The sequence below is a fragment of the Tenrec ecaudatus genome, chromosome 6 (genome assembly GCF_050624435.1).
Source record: "Tenrec ecaudatus isolate mTenEca1 chromosome 6, mTenEca1.hap1, whole genome shotgun sequence".
NCBI classification, from domain to species: domain Eukaryota; kingdom Metazoa; phylum Chordata; class Mammalia; order Afrosoricida; family Tenrecidae; genus Tenrec; species Tenrec ecaudatus.
The window spans coordinates 135,654,731-135,665,668 of NC_134535.1; the positions used below are offsets into that span (position 1 = coordinate 135,654,731).

The 10,938-nt window shown below is 51.7% G+C and overlaps 1 protein-coding gene across 1 annotated transcript in view; it reads left to right on the forward strand.

Moving 5' to 3' along the window:
• Positions 1–6,895, forward strand: part of TUBA8 (tubulin alpha 8) — a 21,540-nt gene extending 14,645 nt beyond the window's left edge. Inside the window, exons 3-5 of the mRNA XM_075553160.1 lie at positions 1,219–1,367; positions 3,592–4,272; positions 6,602–6,895. Coding sequence (XP_075409275.1) covers positions 1,219–1,367; positions 3,592–4,272; positions 6,602–6,895 — 1,124 coding nt within the window. The remainder of the gene's footprint in view (positions 1–1,218; positions 1,368–3,591; positions 4,273–6,601) is intronic.
• Positions 6,896–10,938: the final 4,043 nt, after the last annotated feature.

The window sequence follows — 10,938 nt, forward strand, 5'->3', positions numbered from 1 at the left end:
AATGGCCAGGATGGGTCCTTCTGCTAAACACAACACTTTGAGAAACCTTAAGAAGCGCTCCCTCCGCGCCCCCTCCCCCACCGCCACCTGCCACAAATGGTCGTTTTATCCCAAGCTTTGGTTTCTGGCACTAAAATAGTTGGTGCCTGTCCTCACGGGTGTGGTATAATCTTGCGGCCAGTCTCACGCGCAGAAAGAGTCACAGCAGGTGTGCTCCTTCACCGCTAGGCGTTGCTGTAGTTTTAGAAAGCTCCTCTGCAGCAGGGGAATTCTGACTTGGGTCTGGTTTCTGGCTGCTCTGCCCCTCCCCTCTCGCGAAGTGATTCCCTGCCACACCCCTGGGGTTAGCCAGCTGGACGGACCCCTTCTCAGCTCAACATCAGGATTTCCTCAGCTCCACGGCTGACTCACGAGGCAAGGGACGGACTGTTGGCTTGTAATCAGAACACTAGCTTCTAGCTTCTGGGCAACTGACCAGAGATAGTCCTCTACCCCCTGGACACTTGGTACACATCATGCAGAAAGTACAGGGTGCCTTCCCTGGGGGTATGCAGGGACTTGGAGGAGGCGAAGAAGTTGGGGTCTGCAATATCTTGGTCCCACACACGTCTCCAACCCTCTTGGCAGCCTCTCTGGGGCTTCTATTGCCCTAGAAGCCTGGAGTCAAATTTGCTTCAGAGTTGCTCCAAACTATTGCTAACACCAGCATGTCATTGCCACCCTAGGGTGGAGGAGATCAGTGGGACAGGCCCTGGGAGCGGAGGCTAGGATCCAGGCAGATCACCTTGAATCTCTCTCATTCCTCCTGGCATCTTCTTATCCAAGTGAACATGGTTTCAATGATTTGGTATCAAGGGTAACTTAGATGCATGAAAAAACATTTTTTAAAACAAAAGGGAACCTTTGAGGAGTCAGAGTGGCAGGAGGGAGTCGCAGGAGTGGACTTTGGTGAGCCTGGCAACCTTTCTGAAGTTACAGCCCACTGGGCCCTTGGCTTCTCATTGCTGGTCCTGTTCTGGCTCTGGCTCTGTTCCTGCCTCAGCAATGGCCTTGAACTTCTTAGGCTTTTGCGGACTTGTCACAGTGGTCCTCTGCTTTCACCTCAGTGGAACTTTGCAAACGGGGGAAATGGAGGCCCACATGCTCTTCCAGTGGGGGAGGGAGGGTTTCTCTTCTGGAAAACTGGGTCATAAGATCTGATTCCCTGTCTCCTGGCAGATGAGGTTCGGGCGGGAACCTACCGCCAGCTCTTCCATCCAGAGCAGCTGATCACAGGCAAGGAAGATGCGGCTAACAACTATGCCCGGGGCCATTACACGGTGGGCAAAGAGAGCATCGACATGGTTCTGGACCGCATTCGGAAGCTGGTAAGGTTAACAAGAGTGGAGGACTGGTGGGTGAGGTGAGCGTCAACAGGCGTGGCCTCACACCTCTTTGAAGAGGCACATGGGATTTTCTGCTTTGTTCGGTGAGAAGCATTCACGGGGGTGGTGCCCCTTCTTCCACCTTCTGTAGCATCATGGGTGACTCTATAGGCCATGCTCTAGCAATGCCTGTAACACTCCAACTCCATGTCTGAGGAAGGAAGGCTCCAGGTAGACGGAGGGATCATGTCTTTGCTGACAAGAGAGGTCAGCAAAGCACTGAACTTTCCAGAGAAGGGGGTAGAGAGCTGACCTGTTGGAATACTTACAAATGTCGGGCATGGGATACATCCTTTCATTGGCTCCCCGTCACAGTGAGATGAACGCGATCTTTCCCCTGTGTTTTACAGATGAAGGGATTGAACTTTACTTTAGCCTGTGCCACACAGCTAGACGGGGCAGAGTGAGGATTCGAACCCGGCTGGTCTAGACTACAAAGCTCTGAGTTGCAGGCTGGGCCACCCTACTGCCATCCTCATTTCCTTGCCTGTCTAATGGCATGTATTGGTCTTGAGCAGGGGTTCTTTACCTGGGTGCCAAGGCTGTCAGGCTTGCCTGTGTTTATCTGTAGAGAAGGGCTTAAAGGGATGATCAGTCTTTAAAAAAAAATTTATATCATTTTATTGGGGGCTCATACAATTCTTTTTTTGTTTGTTTTCGTTTTAAACGTTTTATTAGGGGCTCATACAACTCTTATCACAGTCCATACATATACATACATCAATTGTATAAAGCACATCTGTACATTCTTTGCCCTAATCATTTTCTTTTCTTTTTTTTTTTTCCTTTTCTTTTTTTACATTTTATTAGGGACTCATACAACTCTTATCACAATCCATACATATACATACATCAATTGTATAATGCACATCCATACATTCCCCGCCCCAATCATTCTCAAAGCATTTGCTCTCCACTTAAGCCCTTTGCATCAGGTCCTCTTTTTTCCCCCCTCCCTCCCTTTTCCCCCTCCCTCATGTGCCCTTTGTAATTTATACATCGTTATTTTGTCATATCTTGCTTTATCCAGAGTCTCCCTTCCCCCCCCCTTCTCTGCTGTCCCTCTCCCAGGGAAGAGGTCACATGTAGATCCCTGTAATCAGTTCCCCCTTTCCAACCCACTCACCCTCCACTCTCCCAGCATCGCCCCTCACACCCTTGGTCCTGAAGGTATCATCCACCCTGGATTCCCTGTACCTCCAGCCCTCATATGCACCAGTGTACAACCTCTGCCCTATCCGGGCTCATACAATTCTTATCACAATCCATACATCCATCCATTGCGTCAAGCCCATTTGTACATTTGTTGCCATCATCATTCTCAAAACATTTGCCTTCCACTTGGGCCCTTAATATAGGCTCCTCATTCTTCCCCCTCCCTCCTCACTCCCCCCTCCTTCATGAACCCCTGGGATGAGCAGTCTTAAAGAGGTCTGTAAATCCCAACCTTTTAGAACCATTGACTTTGGATGGTCACATCAGTGACCATGTAGCTGTAAGTCTCTGAAGTCTGTGAGTTCTTAACTACCTGTCAGGTCCTTGTTCACTGCATTATGTCATTTCTCTTAAGTGTCCCCATTTAACCTAGGGGGGTGGGGGAGACAAGGGAAGGCTTGGTGAGCCCCCATAGCCTGCTCGAGTTTTCACAACTCAGAAATGGAAAAGTTGAGATCAAAACTCAGGTTCTCTGACCCCATTTGCATTTTTCTGAGATTGGTACCCTTAGCCATCCTTCCAAGTTTGAACCGAATATGTGAGAGTCGGTCAGCGGTTCCTTAAAGGGCAGGAGAATTGTGCAGGAGTTGGGGCGGTGGGGGGCGGGTTCTCAAGGGACAAAGGCATGAACCCCCATGGTTCGGAAACTCACATTCTCGGTGTCACAAGCCACCACACTGAAACCTTCATGTACCTACATGCATGTATTTGTTTCACGACATGTGCAAGTGTTTGTGTGTCATGATGACCCTATGTTTAGCCATTTTCCCAACACCAGTGCAGATCTTTCCGTGTTTCCTTGTTTCTTCAAGGCTGTGTTGATATTGACCACAGCAAATGTTGAAGAATATGGTAGAGCAGATAGAGTGGGTTGCTTGGCTTTGTCTCCATGGGGCTGTTCCCAGAAACTCCTTTGTCTTCAAATTGTCTTTTCCTGGTCTCCTTTCCCCAGACAGATGCCTGCTCGGGCTTGCAGGGCTTCCTGATCTTCCATAGTTTTGGTGGGGGCACTGGCTCCGGTTTCACTTCTTTACTGATGGAACGCCTCTCCCTGGATTATGGCAAGAAGTCCAAGTTAGAGTTTGCCATCTACCCAGCCCCTCAGGTGTCCACTGCGGTGGTAGAGCCCTACAACTCCATCCTGACCACCCACACCACGCTGGAGCATTCCGATTGTGCGTTCATGGTGGACAACGAAGCCATCTATGACATCTGCCGCCGGAACCTCGACATCGAGCGCCCGACCTACACCAACCTCAACCGCCTCATCAGCCAGATCGTGTCCTCCATCACTGCCTCTCTGCGCTTCGACGGGGCCCTCAATGTGGACCTCACCGAGTTCCAGACCAACTTGGTGCCCTACCCCCGCATCCACTTTCCCCTGGTCACCTATGCTCCCATCATCTCTGCCGAGAAAGCCTATCACGAACAGCTCTCTGTGGCCGAGATCACCAGCTCCTGCTTCGAGCCCAACAGTCAGATGGTGAAGTGCGACCCAAGACATGGGAAGTACATGGCCTGCTGTATGCTCTACCGGGGGGACGTGGTGCCCAAGGATGTGAATGTCGCGATTGCTGCCATCAAGACCAAGAGGACCATCCAGTTTGTGGACTGGTGTCCCACAGGCTTCAAGGTGAGAGATGGTGGACTAGGGAGAAGGCAGCCAACTAGGGAAGCAGCTTGCTCATCCTTGCAGAAATAGTCAAGACATTGTTAGCAAAAGGGAAGTATTGACCCCTCCCCCTCTCCAAATGTATACAACCAGCCAAGTGAGTGAATAAGAATGAATGGGGCAGGGGGTGGGGTGGGGTGATGAGAGACTTGGGAAGGTGGAAACTGACAAAAACTGGAAGCCCCCCACCCCCTTATATTCAGCTGAATCTCTGTCTGGAATTGTATCCAGAAAGAGAAATAAGGCAGCCTTAGCATCTTGGGCCAAATTTCAGAACCGCACTTGTGATGGGGGTGCATGTTGCTGAACTTCATGCTCTGGCATCCTTCCCAGGGGTGTTTGTCCCCACTTGACTCGGGTCAAAGGGTGCTAATATTCAGAAGAGAGGAGAGTTGGCCGCGGGACAGGGTTGCTGTATGCTGGTCAAGGCCCAATCTAGCAAAATCCATGATGTGGCTGAATTTATATCCAGTTCCCTCCTCCAAGCCTTTTGCCCTTTTCTCAGCACCACCCTGTGCCACCAAGACGGTCCTACTGTCTGCGCCTTTGCTCCGCTGCCTGGTGGTAATCCCATTCAAGAGCACGTGCGTTTTAAAGCTATGGATATAGGCGATGGGCAATTAGGACACGGTGTCTTAGGAGAGGCATTTGGAGAGAACATTGTGTTTCTTAGTGCACCATAAATAATACCACACTTAGGTCACCTTGGACTTCCTTCTAGAATCCTATGGTTCTTGGACTTGGTTTGGATTTGGTGTATGTGGATAGGGGTAGAAAGGTCACATCTAGGATAGGGCCCCCCTTTAGACTAAGCTGGGGTGGTTAACCTGGGGTGGTGGTGGGGGTTGGCCAGCTCAGGCAGACCTTTAACCAGTTTGCTTTCATAGGAGTCCTTCCCTTTCCAGAATCCCCGGTCGTCAGAGACAGAAGGCTGGCTGAACACTAGTACCATTTCCAGGACCTATTTAATCTTTTTATTTATTGCTTTGGAAATACCCCACACCCTTTTATTAAATAACCTTGCCTGGAATTTCCCTAAACTTATTGGCAGCATAGTTAAAAAGAACTTCAGAAGGTCACCATCATGGGCACTAATAAGCTTTGTGGTAGATTCGAGTCTAAATCGCACGGCCAAGGGCATGCCTTTCCTTCTAAGACGTGCACATTTGCTGTACAGCTCTGCCGCAATCAGACCAGTCGTCACCTTGACTTGTGTCCTGGAGGCGCCGTGCTAGCGTCTCTCCCCATTCCTGGTCTTGTTCTCCCCTTTTCCCTCACTAGCTTTTCAATTCTCTCATCTTGGGCCTTGAATTTGCCAGAACCCAATCCCACTAACTCTGTTTTTCCTTCAACACGCACCTCTCTTGGCCTGCCTGCTTCCCCCGACTCCTGACTCCCACTTTTCACCTCCTGTCCATTAGTCCCTTTCTGCACTCAGGATCGTGCCTTGCTGTGACCCTCCCGGGACCATGGCGCTGTGTCTTGCTGTGACCCTCCCGGGACCATGGCGCCGTGTCTCGCTGTGACCCTCTCGGGACCATGGCGCCGTGTCTCGCTGTGACCCTCCCGGGACCATGGCGCCGTGTCTCGCTGTGACCCTCCCGGGACCATGGCGCCGTGTCTCGCTGTGACCCTCTCGGGACCATGGCGCCGTGTCTCGCTGTGACCCTCTCGGGACCATGGCGCTGTGTCTCGCTGTGACCCTCCCGGGACCATGGCGCTGTGTCTTGCTGTGACCCTCCCGGGACCATGGCGCCGTGTCTTGCTGTGACCCTCCCGGGACCATGGCACTGTGTCTTGCTGTGACCCTCCCGGGACCATGGCGCCGTGTCTTGCTGTGACCCTCCCGGGACCATGGCGCTGTGTCTTGCTGTGACCCTCCCGGGACCATGGCGCCGTGTCTTGCTGTGACCCTCTCGGGACCATGGCGCTGTGTCTCGCTGTGACCCTCCTGGGACCATGGCGCCGTGTCTTGCTGTGACCCTCCCGGGACCATGGCGCTGTGTCTTGCTGTGACCCTCTCGGGACCATGGCGCCGTGTCTCGCTGTGACCCTCTCGGGACCATGGCGCTGTGTCTTGCTGTGACCCTCCTGGGACCATGGCGCTGTGTCTTGCTGTGACCCTCCCGGGACCATGGCGCCGTGTCTCGCTGTGACCCTCCCGGGACCATGGCGCTGTGTCTTGCTGTGACCCTCCCGGGACCATGGCACCATGTCTTGAGGAGCCCCACTGGTCTTTGGCTCATTCGAATCACCCTCTGTTGCTCTCCCCCTTCTCTCTGTTCCTCAGGTGGGCATCAACTATCAGCCACCTACCGTGGTGCCAGGAGGGGACCTGGCCAAAGTCCAGCGGGCTGTTTGCATGCTGAGCAACACCACGGCGATCGCGGAGGCCTGGGCCCGCCTGGACCACAAGTTTGACTTGATGTATGCCAAGCGGGCCTTTGTGCATTGGTATGTTGGAGAAGGAATGGAAGAAGGAGAATTCTCTGAGGCCAGGGAGGACCTGGCTGCCCTGGAGAAGGATTATGAAGAAGTGGGGACTGATTCATTTGAAGAGGAAAACGAAGGGGAGGAGTTTTAAATATACATGTTCCCCTTGGCTGTGTCTCTTTATTTTTGCTGCTTCTGTCCAAACCTTGTGCCACGAGTGATTGCGCAGACTCTCAGCCCAGGGCGACTTCGGCCTTCCCCAGAGAGCGTGCCCGTGCCCACGTGGAGGCTGCACTCTGGCACACCCTGCACTGAGCGAAAGCAGCTGGGGCCACCAGAGGGAACGAGGGCTGTGCCTCCGGGGAGGGGAGGGGACTCACATCTGTGCAGAGGACTCATCAGGAGTTCTTATCCCTGCTGTGGGTTGGGCCCAGCCCCAGAGTTGGCCTGCGGGCTGGAAAATGGTGGGACATTTTGAGAAAGGAGAGACCTGGGCACCGAGGAGATTCTGGGTGTTACATTGGGGAATGGAATGCGAGCTCACCTTGGGCGCATGGAAGAATTACGACCAGTTGAGATGCAAACACGGTAAAAGGAGTTTTATTTTTCTAGCTCGAGCTAGGGCTTCCCTCCCTCCGCTGCCCAGCGCAGCGGGAACCCAGTGTCCAAAGGGAATCAGCCTCGAGTTCTTTGTTCTCCAGACTTTTATAGGGCTAGGGGGCAAGGGGCAGTCCAGGGTTATTCTTCTTTAAATTGATTGGAGAATATTTCTGGTGCCAGTCTTGTCCAGCAGTGACTGGCCAGTAGGGGCGCGTGTGTCCTCCCGATTGGTCTGCTGACGGTGGGTGGTCGCCTGTTGGACACTGTGTCCCATTGGTCAGCGTGAGTCAGGCTACATCAGGCGGTGGTTTACGTCTGTTCCTGAAACTGAACCTTGGGCCTTTTCCAAGAAACCGAAACTTAGGCCCGCCTCAAACTTTAGTTTTCCACAGCCTATTCTAGCCCTGACCCAGCTGACCTATACCTGTGCCCCACATGGGCATGGGGTGAGCAGAAGTCCACATGAAGGGGTCTGTAGCGAGCCTGGGCACCACCCCAGCGGTTCTCAATCTGCGTCTCAACCCCTTTGGGAGACGAACGGCCCTTTCACAGGGTCGCCCGACTCATACCAGTAGTAAAATGACAGTGATGAAGTAGCAACGGAACTAATTTTATGGTTGAGGGTGGGGGGGTCCCCACCACATGAACTGTGTGAAAGGGTCGCGGCCCTAGGAAGGGTGAGAACCACTGCCCTACATTTAGTCCAGCTCATTCTTTCCCCAACTCTGTTGAGCATGCGTTCAGCGCTGTCCTCAGAGCTAGGGCGGGAGCAGTAGACCGGACAAACAGGATCCCTGCCTCCGTGCATGCCATGAAGAGCATTTCAGACCCTAAGAAATAGGAAGCAAAGCAAAAGAAAACCGCGAAGCGTTCAGAAAGAGTCGGGAGGAGGACCCGTCCAGATTGGGTCAGAAAAGGCCTCCCAGAGACCCGGATGGCAGCAAAGAGCCGTCATGTGAGGCTCCAGAGCCAGCAGGTCCCGGGCCTCAAACGCAAACCAGACCCACTGCCCTCAAGTCCAGTCCTACTGCGCTCTTCATAGCAGCCCGACAGGGCAGAGGAGAGCCGCCCTCTCGGGGTTCTAAGCCTAGCCAGCTTTAAAAAAGATCATTTTATTGGGGGCTCTTACACATATATTTAGTTCATTATTTTATAAACACTTTGGCCTCATTTTAGGTATCCGTATGGATTTAAACATAATATTCTGCAACCTGATAGTTTTACTCAACAGTAGCCACAGTCTAAAAAAGAAACAAGTTCACTGCCATCGAACACGTTTGAACCCATGGCAACCCTGTAGAACAGGGTAGAACTGCCCCTGTGGGTTTCTGAGATGGTAACTTTGTTTCTTAATTAAATACCTTTTTGGGGGCTCTTAGAACTCTTATCACAATCCTTACATTCATCCATTGTGTCAAGCACATTTGTACCTATGTTGCCATCATCCCATTTTCAAACAATTTTCTTTCTAATGGAGCCCTGATATCAGCTCAGTTTTCCCTCCCCCCTTCCCTCCCCTCCCTCCCTCATGAACTCTCAATAAATTATAAATTATTTTCACGTCTTATTGTCTGCTGTCTCCCTTCACCCACTTCTCTGTTGTCCTGGCACCTGGGAAGGGGTTACATGTAGATCATTGTGATCGGTTCTCCCTTTCTTCCCCACCTTCCTCTTACCCTTCTGGTATCGCTGCTCTCAATATGGGTCCTGGGAGGTTTATCTGTCTTGGATTACCTGTGTTTCCAGCTCTTATCTGTACCTGTGTGCATGCTCTGGTCTAGCCAGATCTGTAAGGTAGAGTTGGGGTCATGATAGTGTGTGTGTGGCGGGGAGGAAGCATTAAAGAACTAGAGGAAAGTTGTATGTTTCACAGGTGCTTTCTGTCTGCACCCTGACTGGCTCATCTCTTCCTTGTGACCCTTCAGTAAGGGATGTCCAATTGTCTACAGATGGGCTTTAGGTCTCCCCTCCTCTCCGCTTTCACATTGGTAGAGTTTGTTCTGGGGCTTAGATACCTGATACTAAGACTAGAAGTCTTTCTGGGGCAGAAGACCTCATCTTTTCCCTCGCAGAGCAGTTGGTGGGTTCAAACTGCTGACCTTGTGCATAGCTGTTCAATGCGCAACCCACTATACCACCAGGGACCTTGAATCTCGATCATACGAAGAACAAATACAAAAGTACAAAAAAAAAACCCCAACCAAACAAAAAAACCCAAATCCAAACTCACTGCCATTGAGGCAAATCTCTTAATGACCCTGTAAGACAGTGTAGAACTGCCTCGGCAGGTTTCTGAGACTAGCTGTTTCTAGAAGTAGGAAGCCTCATATTTCTCTCAAGGGGTGGGTAGAGGTTTCAAACTGTTAGCCTCCAGATTAGCAGCCCAAAGTATAACCCACTACAGACCACAGCTCCTTTCATGGGAAAAAGTGTGGCGTGCCTGAAGAACAGATGGGTGGCCAGTGTGGCTGGAGGGTGGTGAGCGATGAAAAGATGAGACCCAAAAGTTAGGTAGGAGCCCAGGCATTCCCACTGGCAGACCACGGGAAGCAATTTTGTTATTGTTTTTCTTTTCTAAATTAATGGAAGATGTTACGCGGGCCTCTGCTATGGGGTGCGTGCTTTTTTGCACTCTGGGAGTGGCTGGATAGTCCTCCAGTCTGTCGGAGAACCTCACAACAGGTGTCCTGGTCATTTTGTAGAGAAAGACACCAAGGCACAGAGGAGCTACGTGCTGGAGATGGTGAGGGATAGTGTTCAGGAAGCAAGGCCCTACCACGTCTGTTCTCTCCTCTGCTCTACACTATTTTTTATCTCTTGGCTTTTGCTCCAGGTCCCAACTGTTGCCTCATTGAGGAAGGACCAAGAAGAATGTTGGTTTGACGTCATTTTCAAAGGGGAGGATGGGCAAGGGCAGCTCTCCCCTGAAGTGGGTGGCTCTGGAAGGATTTTAGGAATAGTCCAAAGGCTGCTTTGAAATGGCTCGGAAGGTACACAGTAGATCCCCACGCACAGAGGGCGGCAGGGCAGCCCTTTGGGCACAGGACGAGCAAAGACGGAAATACCAAAACACAAACTCCCAGACTGCTTTCTTTCCTGAAATGTCTAGGCTGTGTTCCTTGGAAGCCCTGAGTGAAAGGGATGGAAAAGATGGCAGATTGGACAAGAAGGAGACTGGTCACTTCTAGAGGAGCGTTGTCAGGAGCATCACACACTCTCCGTCCTCTGTGTAGGTCATGATGTTTGCCAACGAAATGCTCAGAAGGACTGTCCTTTGTGACTTCAGCCTTGCACACACTCCTTTGGTGTCTGCATGGGTAGGGACTTGGGAGACATGAGCCGTTCTTCCTGTATGAGACCACGATGGGGTGGTGGGTGGGCAGTCAGAAGGGGTTCCCTCCGCCCCCTCCCAGCCAATGCAGTGTCAGTGGAGGGCTAGTGGGGCAACTGAACCTCCATTCCGGGTCAGCACTGACAAGATCACAAGTACTTCTGTGGGTACTGCTTCCCAAGGTTTCCATTCATCTAGGAAAGGAAAAAAAGTGAATAAACTGTTTACCGTGATCTAGCCAGGTGGAAATGCTCAGGCTCCTT